At 43.3% G+C, this 19,207-nt stretch overlaps 7 protein-coding genes across 7 annotated transcripts; 4 read left to right on the plus strand and 3 right to left on the minus strand.

Annotated features, from left to right (window-relative positions):
* Window positions 1-113: 113 nt before the first annotated feature.
* Window positions 114-1,018, plus strand: EAF02_000494 (uncharacterized protein; the record flags this gene model as incomplete). Its single annotated transcript, XM_038896542.1, has 3 exons — window positions 114-329; window positions 385-456; window positions 530-1,018. 3 exons carry the CDS (start codon window positions 114-116, stop codon window positions 1,016-1,018), a joined length of 777 nt encoding a protein of 258 aa, XP_038763401.1.
* An 815-nt stretch (window positions 1,019-1,833) lies between these two features.
* Window positions 1,834-4,255, minus strand: EAF02_000495 (uncharacterized protein). Its single transcript, XM_038896543.1, has 3 exons — window positions 3,520-4,255; window positions 3,166-3,461; window positions 1,834-3,116 (listed from the first exon to the last, which is right to left on the minus strand). The coding sequence occupies exons 1-3, from the start codon at window positions 3,866-3,868 to the stop codon at window positions 1,935-1,937; spliced, it is 1,827 nt and encodes a 608-aa protein (XP_038763402.1). The 5' UTR covers window positions 3,869-4,255; the 3' UTR covers window positions 1,834-1,934.
* On the plus strand, window positions 4,256-6,346 carry EAF02_000496 (uncharacterized protein). The gene is made up of 2 exons (XM_038896544.1): window positions 4,256-4,478; window positions 4,541-6,346. The coding sequence occupies exons 1-2, from the start codon at window positions 4,386-4,388 to the stop codon at window positions 4,856-4,858; spliced, it is 411 nt and encodes a 136-aa protein (XP_038763403.1). The 5' UTR covers window positions 4,256-4,385; the 3' UTR covers window positions 4,859-6,346.
* EAF02_000497 (uncharacterized protein) lies at window positions 5,252-6,001 on the minus strand (the record flags this gene model as incomplete). The annotated part of the gene is made up of 1 exon (XM_038896545.1): window positions 5,252-6,001. One exon carries the CDS (start codon window positions 5,999-6,001, stop codon window positions 5,252-5,254), a length of 750 nt encoding a protein of 249 aa, XP_038763404.1.
* A 4,377-nt stretch (window positions 6,347-10,723) lies between the features above and the next one.
* Window positions 10,724-11,080, plus strand: EAF02_000498 (uncharacterized protein; the record flags this gene model as incomplete). The annotated part of the gene is made up of 1 exon (XM_038896546.1): window positions 10,724-11,080. The coding sequence occupies one exon, from the start codon at window positions 10,724-10,726 to the stop codon at window positions 11,078-11,080; it is 357 nt and encodes a 118-aa protein (XP_038763405.1).
* Window positions 11,081-12,340: 1,260 nt separating this feature from the next.
* EAF02_000499 (uncharacterized protein) lies at window positions 12,341-14,696 on the minus strand (the record flags this gene model as incomplete). Its single annotated transcript, XM_038896547.1, has 4 exons — window positions 12,341-13,330; window positions 13,376-13,585; window positions 13,635-14,431; window positions 14,483-14,696. 4 exons carry the CDS (start codon window positions 14,694-14,696, stop codon window positions 12,341-12,343), a joined length of 2,211 nt encoding a protein of 736 aa, XP_038763406.1.
* A 2,163-nt stretch (window positions 14,697-16,859) lies between these two features.
* EAF02_000500 (uncharacterized protein) lies at window positions 16,860-19,026 on the plus strand (the record flags this gene model as incomplete). Its single annotated transcript, XM_038896548.1, has 6 exons — window positions 16,860-16,907; window positions 16,977-16,996; window positions 17,051-17,268; window positions 17,367-17,557; window positions 17,610-17,721; window positions 17,768-19,026. 6 exons carry the CDS (start codon window positions 16,860-16,862, stop codon window positions 19,024-19,026), a joined length of 1,848 nt encoding a protein of 615 aa, XP_038763407.1.
* Between the last annotated feature and the right edge of the window lie 181 nt (window positions 19,027-19,207).

Consider the following 19,207-nt stretch of genomic DNA (forward strand, 5'->3'; position numbering starts at 1 on the left):
AACTCTAGGAATCTTTTCAGCACTGACTTTATTCCAACTCAACTCTTCTTTCTCCTCCCCTTTACGATCCGTCAGACCCTCAATCCTACCACACATTCGAATATAATACAAACATGGCAGCCGTCGCAGCACAAGCACCAACCGGTGAACAAGTTGACTTGTCAACTATTCCAGTCTCACCTGAAGGAGCCAGCAATTCAAATGAGAACACCAAGCCAGCCACAGATGGTGAACAAATTACTGTATTTCATGATAAGGATAACTTCAACGTCAAGCATCCTTTGATGAACAAATGGACTTTGTGGTTCACAAAGCCACCCAGTGGAAAGGTTGTTTTCCTACCATAAGGTCTTTTTAGGTCGACCATGCTGACTTTAAATGTAGGGTGATAACTGGAATGATCTCTTGAAAGAAGTCATCACCTTCAACTCTGTTGAGGAATTTTGGGGCGTCTACGTAAGTACAATGTTCTTAAGTGCTTTGTCTTTGTCTATCTTCTTTTGACTTTGCTAACTTTTTTTTTTCGCAGAACAATATCGCACCAACCTCGGAACTCGCTCTCAAATCCGATTACCATCTGTTCAAGGAAGGCGTTCGACCTGAATGGGAGGATCAGCAAAACAAGCACGGTGGAAAATGGTCATATCAATTCAAGGAAAAGCGCAATGTTCCTATTGATGAACTTTGGCTCCACGTCATGTTGGCAGCTATCGGAGAGACTCTTGAAGAAGAGGATGACGGAGAGGTGATGGGTGTTGTTGTCAACGTCAGAAAGGGATTCTACCGTGTTGGTGTCTGGACTCGCACAATCGGCAAGAGCATTCCTGGAGGTGGAGATGGCAATGGTGCTGGAGGAAAGGGAAGATCTGCTGAAAAGGGCAAAGAAGTTCTGATGAACATCGGCAAAAAGTTTAAGGAAGTCTTGAAGCTCCCAGCATCCGAGGCAGTTGAATTCTCTGGCCATACCGATAGTGCACACAGTGGAAGTACTCGTGCGAAGGCTAAGCATTCAGTCTAGACGCTTTCGACATGTACACGAGATGAGATACGATTCTCCTTTACCTGCGTTACGATTTCGTGGTTTTCTTTTCTATAAAGGTCCACGAAGTAGGCTAAGGCTAAATGGATGGCGGTTTAACAAAGGTTTCCGGTTTTTTCATGGCAGTATCTGCATGCAGCATTATTGAAGGCAACAAATACCTAAAATCGGCTTCCTAAAACTATGGGGGAGTAGTATTTGTGCCATATTGTTTTTATTGCTCTGCTATTACACTACCGCTTTTGGTGGTGGTTATTTTATGCATGGCGTTATTCTACACTGGGCAATCAATATAGGCTCAGATATCAGAGGTGTGTTCATAGAGATGCGCGAAGCATGAATTTAGCAAAATCAAAGTTACATATCAATGAAAACAATGAGCGTCACAGTGAATGCCAGGCAAGTATGTCGAGAAAGATGTATATGGATATGGGTGTGCTTGTTGCTGTCTTTCATCTGAAGTTTGTGCAAGGAGCAATGAGTGTATGTTTGCTTATGCGGCTTCTTCGTCTGAATCGCACTTGTATTTTCTGCTTGTATGGTTTTTCTTGTCCCGTTCCTCTCCTCCTTTCAGGAGCATTATGTTAGCGGCTTATCGATATATTTAGGTGATGTAATGTCTATAGTATGCATCCTGTTAGAGGTTACAAATAGGGACAGTACAGATGATATATCTACCTTCTACTTGTAAACATGATTGATCCTTTACTACTTTCGCATCAATTGTTTTGCAAGTTAAAATGGTAAATCTCATCTACACCGAGGGCAAATCCCAAAGTGCTCTTCTATAGATGGGAACGGTGATGAATTGATTCGATGTTCTATACATAAGGGCTACTACATTACAACGTATTTCGTATGTTTCTCTAGCCCTTCTATGTTACAATTTTACCTCTTACATTTCATCTCCGCTAATATCATCTACAAAAACGCTCTTCACAAGCACCTTCTTATTGATCTTCCCCATTGCATTCCTCGGGATACTCTCCACAACCCTCATCACCTGCGGAATCTTATATCCCGCCAATCGTTCCTTGAGCGCTCTTCTCATATCCAATGGTCCCCATTTCTTTCCCTCTAGAAATTCTTCATTCAATACTACGACTGCCCCGACTTTTTGGCCCCAGTTTCCCGATGGCACGGCACAGACTGCGCATTCTGATATTTGGGGAAGCGATAGCATTTCCCGTTCTACCTCAAGCGCGCTTACTTTTTCCCCTCCAGATTTAATAATGTCAGCTGATTTGCGACCGCGGATGAAATACATAGGACCTTTAGCCCATTCCTGGTTACTTTTCCCCGCGCTGTCAACATAGCGACGCACAGCCACATCGCCCGTTTTGAACCAGCGACCGCCGCCATCGGGATCATCGACGTGCTCTTTGAGTGTAGCTTCTGGGTTACGCCAGTATTCTTTGAAGATCGTGGGACCGCGGAGCTGGATTTCTCCATCGCGCTCTTTGCCGTTGGAGTCGAGTTCTGAGCCGGGAGCAATCACTTCGTTGGTTTCGGTATCGACGAGTCGGACTTGCACGGTGGGGAGGGGCCAGCCTACGCTGCCATCCACGCGGTCCGTGGGTGATAGACCACAGGAGAGTGCCATGCCGACTTCGGTCATACCGTAGCGTTCGAGAAGGATGTTGTTGGAGGAGAGGTTGGACCAAGCATTTTTGGTGGGAGTGGGAAGGGCGGCGCTGCCGGAGATGTTGAGGCGGAGGTTTGAGGGAGAGATAGCTTCTTTTGCTGCAGATTGGTGTTCGGGGGAGAGATCTTTGTGGGTTTTTAAAAGACGATTATAGACTGTGGGGACGACTGTGAAGAACGTGATGGGTTCCTTGATTTGGGTATCCGGTAGGAAAGGGGCAGCCAAGCGTTGCCAAACGGCTGTGACGTTGAATGGGAAGAGAAACTCGATCGTGGAACCGGTAAACAGGGGTGCAAGAATGGCATTTACAGTGCCGTGAATATGATGAAGAGGGAGGACATGAAGGAGATGGTCTCGAGGACTGTAGTTCCAAGCTTCGATCAGAGATTTTGATTGTGCTGTCAGGACCGATTGAGGAAGTAGAACTCCTTTCTGGTATCTGTAAGTGACTGTTCAAACCCTATATCAATGGGAAGCTCACAGGTCTGTTGGTTGTGCCTGACGTATACAACATCATGCCTCCTTTACCCTCTGATGGCCCTTCCAACGTGACTTTGCCATAGTCTGAGCTCTCAAGCTTTTTCTCAAGTTTAACATGTTTTGGTTTGGATTCCAGATCAGTATTCATCACTTCTTGAGCCTTGCTCTCGAACTTGGTTGAAGACAATAACATTGAAGCCTCGCTTTGGTCCAAGATGTATTGTAATTCATGGGCAGGAAATGCCGGGGACAATGGAACAGCTATAGAGTGTGTACCAAAGATGGAGAGTAATGTCACTATATATATTATCTTAATCTATGCTCTTTCTGCATGTGGATATTTTGGGTTGCGCACCCACATAATCATAGCTATTTTCTACAAGGAAAGCAATTCTTTCTCCTTCTAATCCCTTTTGCCCAGCCTCGTTAGAGAGTTTGTCTCTTCTTTCTGCTACATCGTGTAATAATTGACCATATGTAAACCGTCTTCCAGAGGCTGAATGTATTACTGATGTAGATTTGGGGTCATGGCTTGAGATAGCTTCGAAGAGAGGTAATCTTGGGAGCGTGGATGCCATTCTTGCACTGAATAGAGTAGCGGGAGTTTTTGACAACGAATGGAGGAATGTTGAGGGGTTTCGTTGGAGAAGTGACGGTGATCTTCTGCTACAGAACATTGAGACGACGGGAAGGTGGAGAGGCATTGGTAAGGGTGGTTGATTGGATAGCAGATAAAACCAAATTACAAGGAGGCCTGTCGAGAGATGCTGCTAATCGTCCGAGGTCCGGAGTGGAGTTGATGCTGCTGAGGAACGTATTGATAAGTAGGTAGTATATCGGTCGAGATCGATTTGCTTTTAGGTAATCCTTATTGCATCTACCTTATGTTGAAAATATAATACAAATGCACTTTTTCTAGAGCCAACATCTTGTGGATAGTCTATAAACGGTCTAGAGATCTAAACATTCTTGACCGAAGATGGACTTCGAGATTCTAGAATTGTGATTCGGGAAAGGCTACGGATGACGATGCGGGCTGATTCCTGGATAAAAGTCTAGCCTCAAAACTACAAGGCTCTTTCCTAATCCTTGCTATAGTTGGCGAGGCTGTCATGCAACACATAATTGTACCATACAGTCAAAGAAATATTGGAACAGTTTGCGCGCCAATCAAACATTCGTCATTACCATCTTCTCAATCTATTGTGAAGCAATAGATTAATGCTTCGCGTTATTCGTCCCGCTGTCTCACGGCGCTATCTATCAACAATCATGGCATCCAATACTCCATATGAAGATATCATACGCACTCGGGTGAGTATCCCTCTCCCCTCATTTCCATTTTATTTATTGTCTCCGCTAACATATCGTTCTAGCTGACAGAAGAGTTGAAACCTACCCGTCTTGAAATATTCAATGATTCATCCAAACACTCACATCACCAAGCTATGGCTGGCTCAACGTCTCACGAGACCCATTTTCGAGTCGAGATCGTATCGGAAGCGTTCACCAAAAAGATGCAACCTGCAAGACATAGAATGGTGTATGCCTTACTGAAAGAGGAAATGGCAAAAGAAGGTGGCATTCACGCTTTACAGCTGAAGACGAGGACACCCGATGAAGAAGAACGGCAGAAGGCAAAGGAGGAGGAAGAGGACAAGGGAGCGGTTGTTGCTGAGGCAAGTGGACCTTAGTAGAGAGATTTGATGTTTTATCTGGTGATCGAGATGCTTCCTTCGAGACATCATTACAAAATAGCAGATTGGGAGGTCAAAGGAAACAGCTGTGAAGCTGTGTGTTTATGCTATTGCTTGGTTGTGGAGTTAAAGGCAGATGTGAACATACAGAGCGAACACATTGAGCGAAAGATTGCAGCGTTTCATCTCATGAAAATCTAAGCATACACATTACCTAGACCATTTCAGTCGGCTCCTCGATGTCTAAATTCTCGCTTTGGTCAAAGTTATTTGCGCTCAAAAACGAACATAGATTTTCCAAGATAAATAGTCTAAGGTGAACGCTTTCTATATTTGCTTCATCGCTGCTCAACTGTAAACCAAGACCAAAGGGACAGGTGCTTGATTGAATCAAACAGGCAAGTCAACTGTCAAAACACCCAGCTGTGCCGCTAATGCGAGAAGTGGATTTACCACAGCTTCGACATCTCCGGTTTTGATCGGAATTCTATGATTGCCATCCCATTCAATCACTTGCGCACCGCCTTTCTCGCACCAAATTTTGAGCAATTCTTGGTGTAATTCCAATCCCGGGTCTTTGGAGCCATGAACATGAATAGTTGGCAAAGTCAAAACGTCATTCTCATCCACCGGTCCCCATCTATCCTGGTCTCTCTCCAAACTTATCAATGGTGGTCTTCCCGCCATCAAAACCGCAAATCTCCAGTTATGACCCTCCAAGTCCCTCCCTCCTTCTTCTCTGATCTGCCTCCTCAACAACAAGCTCCCAGCTATCTTCGCCCCCTGACTAAATCCCAACAATCCTACCCAGTCCCCGGTAGCTCCTTTAGCATCATCCTCTCTCATCGCTTTCTCAATACTCTCTTCGATAGCAATCACCTCATCACGTGTATCTATTACTTCATGTTCTGGTAACCAGCCCAGCCAGCGTTTAAAAGGTCCACAATCCCCATAGACACTTGTAACATCAGGCCCGGCACCGGATTCAAAAGGTGCTTCGGCAAATATGAGACGGAAATAAGGTTTCAAATGCAAAGAGAGGACGCGACATTGCATGGTGAAGATTCGAGCGTTTGTTCCCCCGCCGTGGAGACAGAGTAGCCGGGGTAGCTCAAGTGTGGGGTCGTGGTGTGTAGCCATTATTGCGTGCGGATAGCGGAGTTTATGGTTTGGGAGATCTATGAGTATTGTGGAGAATTTGGGATAAGATATGATTCCTGGATGAGAACGAGATATAAATGTGCAAGTTGTTGGGCTGATGACAGGTAAGATCAAGGTATGCTAAATTTAGAACAGGTAGCCTTTTGTGCTACGTTCCTATTGGGCTTTGACAATCAGTCGATCGCATTTCAGAAATATATGGAAATTGAAGCTGATCCTTAAAATCCCATCAACGATGAATGCATACGAACAAGTTCAATACACCCGGAAAAGTCGTCAGGATTATGTTACGGATGTCCGTTTCAATAGAATTGAGGGGTTCGAAGGAGTGTTGGCGGGGAGGTGGGGTCTGATAAGGTAAGGATCGAGGGGTCCAACACAGATCACTTTGCGGAGTTCCATCCCCGGAATAGTACCTCACTGATTTTATACCTTGAACCTTATCTGTTCAGACGTCCTAAGCAGACGTGTGCTATTTCGAAAGCAGAAGATGAGCTTTTGATATTTTCAAAATGAATCAACATGAACCGATGAACAAGAAAACTGGGCAGTTGGAAGCGATATTGCGTGGAGAAATTCTCTCGCCAGTGACCTCAAGAGTCTCGAGGCAGTGCGTCCAATAGTCCAAACTGCAGTTTGACAATCGAAAGCTCTCATTATCTGAAGAGATTCCCATCTACGAAATGCACGCAGTCTTTTGGATTATTTGGATACTCAATTTGGAGTAGTGGACCTTGAGAGCTTCTCATCATCGGATTATAGGCCGGACGAGTTACTTAAAGGTCAAGGACCTTCTTGTACCTACAATGTCACCCAATCACTTGTAAACCACAAGATTAAGGCAATAGCGCGTGTATTTCTGTCTCTATCAAGTGATGGCTTTTTATCATACTTGCCTCCAATTACTGTTGCCAGAATAACTCTCAAAGGCTTCCATCCACCCTTTGCCATAACTTTTGTATATCTTGATACTATGGAAAGTTCCATTCTCCCTACAAGCCTAGTGTCATTTTGTCGATGAATTTTGTGATTTATTTTAATCTGAAGAATTTACTTCTCCAATCTGAATTGTTTTTGGGGGTCGTTTCAAAGATGTGACTTTTCGTGAAAGATGACTTCTATCACATCTCTAACTTGGCCAACTGCCTAACTTCTCATCATCCGCCTGATCTTATCACCTATATCAAGTTGATTGTAATAATCTCGGAACATTCATGTGACAAAGAAAATTGTGGCATTGTTCAGTGTTCAATATTCACAGACTGTTCCTTAGCCAAGTTTCTACAATTATCACTCGCTCTGATTCACATTGAAAACAATGACAAAACAACCCTGCTACATGAATATATATTCTCCAGGCTCATGTCATAATATTCAGCTCTAAGTCACAATAACATCAAAGCCTACAAAGTACACTCTAGCAAAAGCTTTATTCATAGTACCTACTAGCAACCTACTAGCAACCTCTATCAACCCATTTTAAACTTCACCATGTGTACAGAACGCCAAGTTTATTATATCTGCGGAGATTTCACTCTCAGTATCGAGGGTTGCACTCGCCAGGAATTAATGAATTGTCGTCCAACTGATTGTCCTCGCTATCAAGTGGTAGTGGTGAATGAAACGAGAGTTTGCATTGTTTGCTGGAGAGAGAGAAACACTGAAACTTCCATCGAGCCCGCGAGCTGAGGGCTCAGGTGGAGTTTGAAGAGTATCGTATGATTTCATCTGTAGATCAGATGAATATGGAGTTATTGAGCGAGACATAGTAGGTCTGGTACTTACTTTACTTGCTTTTCCATTGTAATAAAACATTTTTAAAAAACATTAAGTTCAGTTCTTGTATGAATATCACGTAAAAATAAATGGATGTGAAATCGATATTCCCGTCAAAAGTCACAAAAATATAATTCAAGCTTGTCCCCTTCATTCTTGCCTCATCTATGCAAAGTGTAGTAATCTTTCGTCTTCAAATCAAACTCACAACACCGTTCTCCTCGCGTCTACCGATAAAGATCGCGGGGCGTGAGGAGTGGCTCACAGCTTCACTTCCAGAATCAAATCCACAGCAAGTATATATCGTTGAAGGAAGAATGGATTGTCAAAGAAAGAAAGTGTTGTCAAATATATCATTTTTAAACAGTGTTCCATGCAAGACAAAGCACAAGTTATTTTTAAGACCACGAACAATGAGAATCTCAAAGCATCAGTGATGATTGAACACGCCTGTGATTTATGTGAAGAGCTCGTGAGAACATATGTGTTTGTTGTCCACGATTCTACACCTCTGCACTCAGGTCTACTGTTTTGTATTATAACGGGGATATTTGGTTACCGTTTGATCGTCTGAATGTGTTTCATTCTCGTCTCTAGTTCCTTTGTTGGCTCCATTTGTCCTAAGTATTGAATTGTGCAATTCTGATACGAATATCATACCACGCTCCTGATCTGTTCAAACAATTCCTCAACACTCTTATTCAAGTAATATTATAAACCTTGTGATGTACTATGCTAATGTACGCAGGAAAACTCTGCTGGGGTGAGGAATTCCAATTCAAGTTGCACAGAGCCTGATGTTCGACTATATATATATATTGATTTTGAGTACCGTTCTACTTGCTGTACTAATCACAAAAAAAAGCCATACCGAGAGAGAAAATGAAAGACTAAAATCGGGTAGCTGCTATCAACCAGAGGCAACAAGATTCTAGTTCGGCATATTGATAATGTCACTATGAAGTTCGAACCCCTATGCCGTTGTGATTGAGATGATGACTGAGGAATAACTAAGGGAGCTATTGGGTTTGAATTGCTTACTCATTATCTTACAAGAATGTATGAATTCCGATGTTCAATATGGGTCAACATGCGAACATTCTTGTCCTGAATAGGTATTTGACCGAAACACCTCTATCATACGAAATAGCCGAACTTAGTGAGTTGATCACAATCTCACTATTCGAGAGAGAACTTGGTATTGTCAACCCGCCGAAGCTGGTGGAGGTTGGAAATGCATCTTGCACAAGATATGTATCAGATACACACGAGTAAAATCCCCCTCAAAGTATCAGCACCAATTGTCACTGAACTCTAGCTTAGGGACAGATATATTACTTATTGATCTGAATGTCTTGGTCCATTGGATATCCTCATTACTAATTTCACACTGTAATTGTTGGTTTGATTGGTTTCCCTTTGGTCGATAGCAGAAGGGTCGATTTCGAACAAGAGCGGAAGATAAACGTGAGTACCTAAGGCACATAGATGGATGGAAATCATTTTTAATAACTATTAAGGTGCTTTTATCGGCATTGTACTAGCATCACATGATCCAGCTAGCTACTCTACTGTAGCATCAGATTTCCTAGAGTCGCACCCAACATAGTCTAACATAATCTCAATTGGTGAGCGCGACACATCTAACCGCACCCATTTGACCTCCGCCATTATTGATCAAGATTCTAGATTCTAGATTCTAGATTAGGTAGTTGATATTGGGCATTAATTTGCCTCACCCGCGCTCCCAATTTAATGAGAATTGTCACTGATTCCAACTATCTTCATATTACACTACATCGAACCCCTTTCCCGTCCGTATGCCTTCATCCTCGCTCCCAATAGCAAACCCCACGTGGGGTGGACAAGAACACAAATGCCACCTATTCATGTTCTCGGCCTGTTCCGATTTCGGTCTGGCCCGGAATCCAAGGGACAAGATCATCGAATCGAGGCAGCACAACGAGCCGAATTCTTTAGACAACTGGTTTTTGTGTTCCTTGTTTTCGGAACCTTCAGCTACTCTGTCTCCGGCCCGAGATTTTCTTACACCCGAATGCCATATTCAAAATCCTCACGACTTCATGTTTCACGAATTCTGAGACAAAAAGCAATCAATCTAATCTATTTTTTACTGCCTTGGGTGTGCACGTTCGACAAGTATAAGCCTCAGTATACCTTGCACCGCCCTGAGCGCCCTCTTCCGCTTGTAAGGTTACTTCTATTGCATATCCGCCAATATCCGAGACTAGACTAATGCCGACATGGCATTTACTATTGGATTTTGCAAATACCGTTCTAAGAAATTGGTGTGAGATTGTGCAGAAATGGGGAAATGTAATTCTCATGTCGTGATCCTGGGTAGCGAAACACACTCAAACAAGCTTAATTTATCCTATGGGATCAATTGCCGGAGTCGTCAATGATCCTGTACTTATTCCCATATTTCACCGCCCTTCTTATTGATATCACTATAGGGCGGTGATCTTCAAGGCGGGTAGTATTCGCCCTTTTTCAAAGCCCTAGAAGCGTTGTGTACTCGAGTCGGGTATAGAAAGGGGTATCTTTGCATGTTCTTCGTGTAATTCAAGGAGCTTTTCTGGGATTTGGAAAACACACCCGTTATATTGATAGTCAATCACCCGTTCGGTATATCGCAACGAGAAGAGCTTCTTTCTTTTTCTCGTCCTTCATATTGGATTATATCTTTTCATATATATCTACAGTTCTGTGTATCATTTATATGCGTTCACTGACCACCTCAAACGCGATAATCTACTAGTACTATTTAATCACTCTTTCTTTCTTCATTACTTCGAATCCCCAGTCCCCTCGAAGCCTCAGTAACAGCTCTACTTGACTCAACCACAATTCGGACCATCAATCCGACGAAACACAATCCAAAAGACACCTACCTATTCAACAATGTGCACCTCAAGTCAGACATCCTTTTCCTCAAGATCCTCCAAACAATATCTCTCCACACCATCAGCATCCTCAAAGTCAGACTCGACGTCGTCTTCTACCTCTCAAAGAGCCCAGCATGGCTCAAGTGCCTCGCACTCTTCATCTCCATCCGCAATTTCATCCTCATCGCAATCATCCCAACAGGATTCAGCAGAGCACAAGCACCAAGGTGAAGCAATCAAGCGATATGAGAACGAACCCAGAGATTGCAAGTCTTGGGTCGTGGAGGAATACGATGCACATCAGCAACAAGCGAGCAATGAGCATTGGAACGAAGTGGAAAGAGATTTCCAAGGTGTTGAGTGGGCGCACTAAGATTTTCTAGGTGCGAAGCAGAGACTGCTGGAGTTATGGAAGGCGGAGTTTCACTGGGATGCACGAGGTTATGATGTGGCATGGAAAAGAGTCTCAGTACCGTGAATTGGACTCGAGATAGTTTATGCAATGACGGGTTTTACGATTACGATTTTTAAAAGGATATCTGGGAATGGGATTCTTTGTTTCAGATGGCACTTGGCGGGGGATAGAGAAGGCAAGGGGGGAGAGATATTTATACAGATAATTATACGCAAACACTATCAGCTCCTGGGCTGATGAGATAGAGGATGGAATGGCCCAAGGCCGGGAGGTATAATACGCGGAAGGGAATTCTCCATCTTACAAATCCATTTTTTAACCAAATGTTCTTCCATGAATCGCACAAACAATTGATCGTCCCACGAACTATATAACGCATCTATTCCTCGAGGGTATTCGCCAATAAGGAGCCGGACAAGAGCTTCCAACGATGATCCGTTACAGAGCAGACTGAATTGAATCATTCATTGACCTGCAGACGTACAATGATATTTGCTCCCGACTTGGCACGCAACAAACAAGTAATTTTCCCATTGGACTTGCTTGCTTGCTGTCCTGTCCTGTCTTGTATAATTCTATTCTTCTCTGTCTATCATCCTACCTGGCTACCTAGCCCGGTTCCGAATCGTATCACGATGATTCCCGCTCCGCTCTTCATTGTGGAGTTCCACCGCATGCATATATACATCATCAATGCATCATTTGAAAATCACGTCAACTTTGACGGTATCTTGCACGATGTAACAAAGATACACGAGTCAACGTGTGAGGGAAAAAGAAATAATTGGTTTGGTTTTCCCCTCGTGGTTCTGTGATGTCCACGCGGCGAATAAGTATGTACACTTGATTTTCAAAAACACTCATACACTGTACAACTGGTACACGACTGAATAGCACGTAGGCTTGAGGCTACACGAGAAAGTTGCATCATCTTTCTTGTGTCTTTTTTTTTGCAAGCGCGCTATGCGGCGAAAAAACATTTTGGTTTGTGTAATGTTTGGCATGTATGTAACATTTATTTTGTGTTATAAACGAGGGGGGAGAGGGGAGGGGGATGATATCTATGATACCCAATTAAATTCTCAACGCAATCAATGCCGCCATGATGTACGTCGAGACTGCAGGCCATAGTTGTACATCTAATTTATCGTTCAACATTGATGCATTCTTACTCGTGTTCATGAATCTCTGTGAGTTTTTTTCACCTGTAGCCTGACATCATCTAGACTTTAGATTGTATGTCTCCTCTTGCTCGCTTGTGACCAGTCCCGGACTTCCCACCATGGCATCCTCGCCTTTATTTCCTTTCGGGAAGAATATGACATCCCTGACACTCTCTCTTCCTGTCAATACCGCGACCCATCTATCGAAGCCAATGGCAAATCCAGCGTGAGGTGGGCAACCAGCTCTTAATGCTTCAAATAAATGGTCAAAATCTGACATTCTCTCGTTGCTCATTTTTAATACATTTTTCATAATGAATTTTTGAACCTCGGCTGAATGGACACGTTTTGAGCCACCGCCGAGTTCGACGCCGTTAATAACAAGATCATAGTGATCTGCGGTCACTGCGAGAGGGTCAGTGAATAGGAGGTCGATATCATCAGCCGTTTTAGGAGCAGTGAACGGGTGGTGGGTAGAAGAAAACCCTGATGTGCCGCCTTGACCAGGATCGGCTGGGTTGGCAGTGTTGAGAGTAAATAGTGGAAAGTCTGTGACCCAGAGATAATGAAATCCTGGAGTAGGAGCAAGAAGTTGTTCGGAAATTGCGGCTTTGTAGAGTGCGAGCCGGAATTTACCTAGAGTAGTGGAACCGCCCGAATGAGGAGTATTTGGTCGCGCTTGAAGGATAAGTAGATCTCCTTCATCAAAAGTGGTTGTTGCATCAGGTCCTCGTGGATCATTATTATTGTGCAAAGAAGGTGGAAGAGAAGAGTAAAGTTGTTTCAATGCCTCAGCACCTTCAAATCCAAATGCTTGTAGGCCTTCTAATGGCCTTCTAGGATCGAAAACAAATATTCCGGGAGGACCATCAGGATTTTTTTGGAATGCTTCGGCATCTGCAGAATCCATAAACTTGCGGATGAACTGTTGCACCTTCCTAGAATTGCCATTGAGCCGGAACTTACAGGCTTCGATTATGGGATTTTCAATCGAAGTCATCATTCCCTTAAGATTTTCTGGAATAATAGAATCCACTCGATGAATCTGTATTCGTTAGCTTTGCTCTAGAAATGGTCACAATTTGTTTACCAAGTCCAGAATTCTGAGATCGGGTTTGTCAGACCCATGCTTTGACATCGCTTCCTCATATGTCACCCTTGGAAACCCTGTTTCAGGCAATTCAATGTTATTGACGACTTCAGGCTGTTCAGATTGGATCTGCTTATGTATGCCCTTTACAAGCTCTTCAACTGTCTGCATGACATATGAGCCATCCGCCCATGACATTTCCATGTCAATCTATTTGGCATTAGCACTTGTAGACTGTACTAATTCAATGATACAGTACCTGAGTGAATTCTGGCTGCCTATCCGCACGAAGATCTTCATCCCGAAAGCATTTGGCAAATTGGAAATATTTGGTGACGCCACTTGCCATCAAGATTTGTTTGTATTGTTGAGGGCTTTGCGGAAGAGCATATGCATAGCCCGGTTTTCTAGTAGGGACAAGGAATTCTCTGGCACCTTCAGGCGTTGATTTGAATAAGATGGGAGTCTCAATCTCATCAAAGCTCACAGAATATAGATATTTTCTCACCAATTTAGCTAGCTTTGACCGAAACATTAATCTTTCATAAAGATCTGGCTCGAATCGAACCTCTAGATGCCTGGAATCAGGCCCGAATTTCTGGGCAGGTCCAACAACTATGTCTCGGGGAAATGAGTTAATTGCTCTCAAATCTTCGGCATGGATGTCAAAATTTGCAAGTAATTGAGACCGTTTCAAAGGAATTGAATCGGAAGCTTCCTCAGTAACCAGTGAGTCGGGCACAACTTCTGCCGTTTTGTCTGGCTTCTTTATTCTGGACTGTAAAATCCCAGTCACAGATACAGCACTGTGTTCTCTGATGTCTTTAAAAGTTTTGAAGGCATCTCCGATCTTCCCTTCTTCGGGGCTATCTTTTAATACAACCTGAATTCCTGGATTTGCTGAAGACCCTCTACTTATTGTAGCAAATATGAGTCCTTTACCCAGCTGCTTCTTATTGCGCAGGAAACCAGTAACAGTGACCTTCTTTCCAATATTCAAGGGTTGCAATTGTTCCCATGGATGTAATGGATCGAGATTGGGCTTTGGCAAAGCGACTTTATAGAGGATATCAGCGATATACAAAATATTATCAAATCAATGCTTACTGCTATCCTTGTATTCATTCCAAGGCGTGCCATTTGTGTCAATGTTAACTTGTTCTTCTGCTCCATTCAAACGAGAACTGGTACTGGTGAAACTTCTCTGATGAATAGCAAGTAATGAGGGAGAACCGTTTGTGCGAGTCCATGGTGCGGTTTTACGCGCACATAAGATCACATTTCTTAGTAAGTGCCTGCGATAGCACAATACTAAGGTCATGACTTGAAATCAATTTCTTTTGTGTAGAAGTTCATGAATCATCCGATTTGAACTGGAGCACTGTACAGTAATAAGTAGGTATATGGAGATTATAAATATATCTCGAAGCTCTCTAGGTGTGGTTAGCGTCTCGGCAAATTCCGCTCTCAAGAATTTTTATATTATGTCGCGAACTTTTCCAAATTCTCTTTTTCTCTTCATCCTTCCAAGTTTTAAACATGTAAGACCCCAACATTAACAAATCCAATCCATGCGCAAATGCTAACGTATGTTTGATAGATGATGAAAAGCCAGCGTGTATTATTTGAGTACGATTCCTCCTTTTCGAGCCTGCAAACTCTCCCTTCACCGGGCTTCAGTGGTCTGCTTGCGAGAACTGGATGGAAGAGTGAAATAAGCGTTCGACACACCCTCCTTGTTTTAACGGACGCGATAAAGGCATCTCTGAACCCTAAATCTTGGAAGGCTTCATTTTGGATAACTATAATATAATAAAGATGGCAACGGAGTCAATCATTTCAATGGTCATTCTCTGGAGCTCGACTATTATTCTTCTGGTCAAAGACATCCGTGCTAATCTAGACTTCATTTCTTCTTAATTTCATAGTTTATTTGTTTTGTTTAGGTATGTATTGGCGATATCAAGAACAAAAGAGCAACCGTTTCAGAATGGAAACCAGAACCATTTCTGAATCAAATGTTTTTTGTTGGAGCGGGGAAAAAGGGGTTGTGTTTTTTTGAAGCATTCTACTGTGGGGTCTTCATCCCAGTGTCATCCTCGAGAATGTTGTCTGTTTATTGTTTCCCTTGTTCGACTTACATAGATAGCTGAAAAATCAATCGTTTTACAAGTTGCCTTTAATTTTATACTTGTGACAATGAAGTGATGTCCATAAATTTCTTATGCGTGTCGAAATACTGGAGAATACCCCGATGCAGTTGTGGCTCATTACTATTCGCCAATCTAGATATCGATATCCTTGGGAAAGTCGTGGTACCTACTTGAAAGTTGCATTTGATCCGAGCATACAGGAGTACCCAGTGAACTTTGATGACGGCACTTGTATGAAGAAATGGTTGGTTGGAAAAAGAAAATCACGACAATTTGAATTTAAAGAAGAGTTCAAGCATCTCCAGTTAGGTTATGCGAGACGATCAGGTACCAAGCTAGGTACGAATGAGTCTCGCGGTACGCAGATACAATTCTAATTCATATAATTAATATATGAAGGTTTTCTCTTCTCCTTTGTAGTCTCTCATAGTCTCTCAGACTCTTATAAGAAGGTTATCACAGACCATATACATCAATATAAAAAACTGACGGATGAAGATATCTAACATCTTCGACGAGATACTCACCTAGTCAATTAGATATGTACTGAACTGATACCCGTAGAAGGGTTAGCATCTCGGACAATCGGATTGCTAGCTGCGTCTCTCGTATCCACTCTCATTGCGAACGGTGCTAGATTGGAATGACATGCCATGGAATAACTAAATCGGTAATGGTGAGGACCGTGAGGGTGGTATCCAGATGAGAGGGAAATAAAACAAACTTGATTTGACACCAAGTTGATCCTTATAGCTAGCTGACTTATTACTATTTACTATTGTACCGGCACATCCTCCGTCCGCACCTAGTATTCATTTGCATTGGTGCATGATTTGAGACAGAATTCATCATTTGCTCCTCAGTATACTAGGTAGGCCCGTAGGTATCTTCAATAATACCTTCAAGTCCTTTTGCATCCTCTTGCATCTTGTCTAGTCCATCTTGCAAGGGGTCCTTCATTAAATTATATTCCTTGTCATCATTTCGATTAAGCACAATCACGGCACCGCTACGAATGTGTACCTACAATCAAGACTAATTGATCTACCATACACGACAAAGCCGAACAAGTAAAACAAGCACACCCTAACAGACGTCGACTTTCAAAAGTTCACACTCCTTCTTAATATCTACGCAAACTTCTGTGCCACATAAGTCAAACAACAATCACACTCAATACCCCTTTGCTCACTCACAATTCCCGAATACATCCGGTCCTATATAATATAATATCTATTCCCCTTCGATAAGAGCGAAACTCGCCATTTGGGAGTGGAATACTCCCCCTGGCTTTATTTGTCGCATTGTAGCCGGCAATACCAATATTTGCGATGTCGAGTTCTTTTGAGAAATCCGTGAAAGGCGCGACGAAGATCAAGGTATGGCATGTTTGACATTGTCTTCTGTCTCGTGGTTGGAGATCATATACTGAGCATTATTGTGAATAGGCTGCCCCTCCCAAGTCAAAGTATTTGACCCCGATCAAATCCTCTGTCGCATCATTTAATTAATCACTAAACAGATACATCGAGCATATCTTGATAGCTACCCATTCAGGCGAAGCAGGAGTAGCTGAAGTATTCCGAGCGTTACAAAATCGACTTCGCGATTCGACATGGACGGTGGTATTCAAGAGTTTGATCACAGTTCACTTAATGATCAGAGAAGGATCTCCAGATGTAACACTGGCATATCTTGCGCGTCATAGGAACATGCTAGCAATAAGTAGTTTCACCGATGGTGTGTACCCAGAGAAAACTTCTTTCGCGACTCTCTGTATGATGGCTCAGCCACGACAGGTAATCTCATAGAGGCCGTGCTAACAGAGCATGGCAAAGTGCAAACCCAGGGACGGAATATCCGACATTATACAAACTATTTGACCGAGCGCGCGAGATCATTTCGAGATACCAAATGCGATTTTGTACGTGGTGCAGAGGGAAGACTAGAGAAGTTATCGGTGGAGAAGGGACTGTTGAGAGAAACAGAATCTGTGCAGCATCAGATCACATCATTACTGAAATGCGACGTACGATCAAAGATGCTCAAACTAGGGTGAACTATGCTAAACAACAGTTTAGGTTTTAGATAATGAGCCTGATAATGAGATTACGATTACAGTATTTCGGATGCTAGTATTGGATCTTCTGGCGTTGTTCCATGTCATAAACCAGGCGATGATCAATATATTAGGTATTTGAGTTTCTCGAGTAGGGAAGATATTAGCTGACAGTTGTAGGCCACTTTTTTGAGATGTCAAAACCCGATGCAGAACGAGCTATGGAGATATACAGAAACTTCACCCGGCAAACGGATTTTGTGGTTTCGTACCTTGGTGTCGCACGTCAATATGAGCATCAAACGCGAGTGGAGGTACCAAAGCTCAAGCACGCACCTGTCAATCTTGGAAAGCAGCTAGAGGATTACTTGATGGATCCAGACTTTGAGGTAAACCGAAGGCAATATCTTGCCGAACAGGAGTCTAGTAAGGGTGGAAAGGGTGGAACCAATGGCTCAAGCAAGCCATTTGCAGTACCTTCTAAGAGTGAAAGCGAAAGCAGGGCCGCGACTGGTCGTTCTTTTCCTGATGCAGGGCAAGCTTCTTCATCGAGCGCCACCACACAACCCCCTAAAGCACCCGCTGCAGATTTGATTGACTTCTTCGATTCCATTGAAACACCACAGCCAATTGCCTCCCAAGTAGCGTTGCAGCAGCAACTTCAATTTAACAATGACCCTTTTCAAATGCAACAACAACAGCAACTCCAGCAGAATGGATTCATTCAACAACAACCTGGCTTCCAAGATCCCGGACAATTTGCTCAACAGCAAGGCTTCAATGGCGCCTTCAATATGCAGCCACAGGTACCAATACAGCAGCAACCGCAACCCATGCAACCCAATTTTACGGGTGTTGGATTTGGCGGTTATACTCCTCAGCAACAATTTCAGCCATCGGGTCTCTCACCTATCCCACAAGAGTCGGCTGTAAACTTCCAGCAACAGGGACAGCAACAGCTGAATTTACAAACTCCACAACAGACAAATCCTTTCCGACAATCGATGATGACGAATACCACGGGAATGGCTGGACCTTCATTCCCAGCTTCACCTCCTGTCACATCACCAGTCACTAGGCAGTCAACAAATCCTTTTGCCAAGTCAGCATCACCGCAATCACAACCTTACACACCACCACCTGACCAGCAATTTCAGCAACAGCCAATAGCAGCCCCTCTTAGGTCGATGCAAACAGGCACAAATCCTTTTGCCAAAAATTTATCCATTCAATCAGCTGACCGGCCCCAAACCAGTGGCGCCAGTCTTGCGCCACAGCCTACTGGAAATACAAACCCATTCCGTCAGAGTCAATTTGTCAATACGGCTACTGGTATGGGCTGGCAAAACGCCCAGCAACCGATAGGTGGTGGTTTAGACCATCTTCCAACGGTTCCCGTATTTCCTCGGCCCGGGCAACAGCAAGCTTGGCAGCAGTGATCGAGAAGGTGATTCGTGAAGGAAAGTCCATATATATTTTGGACATCATTGTTCACGCGGACTTTTGTGCTATGATCAACATTTTTTGGTGTTTTAAGGATCATTACAAGCATGGCGTTCTGAGGGTATTGGAATTTGAAGATCGGAGCAATGTTTAAGGGCATTAAAAATGCACGATGTG

Source organism: Botrytis sinoallii (genome assembly GCF_014898435.1).
Source record: "Botrytis sinoallii strain Bc 23 chromosome Unknown BSIN_001, whole genome shotgun sequence".
In the NCBI taxonomy this organism is placed as follows: Eukaryota; Fungi; Ascomycota; class Leotiomycetes; order Helotiales; family Sclerotiniaceae; genus Botrytis; species Botrytis sinoallii.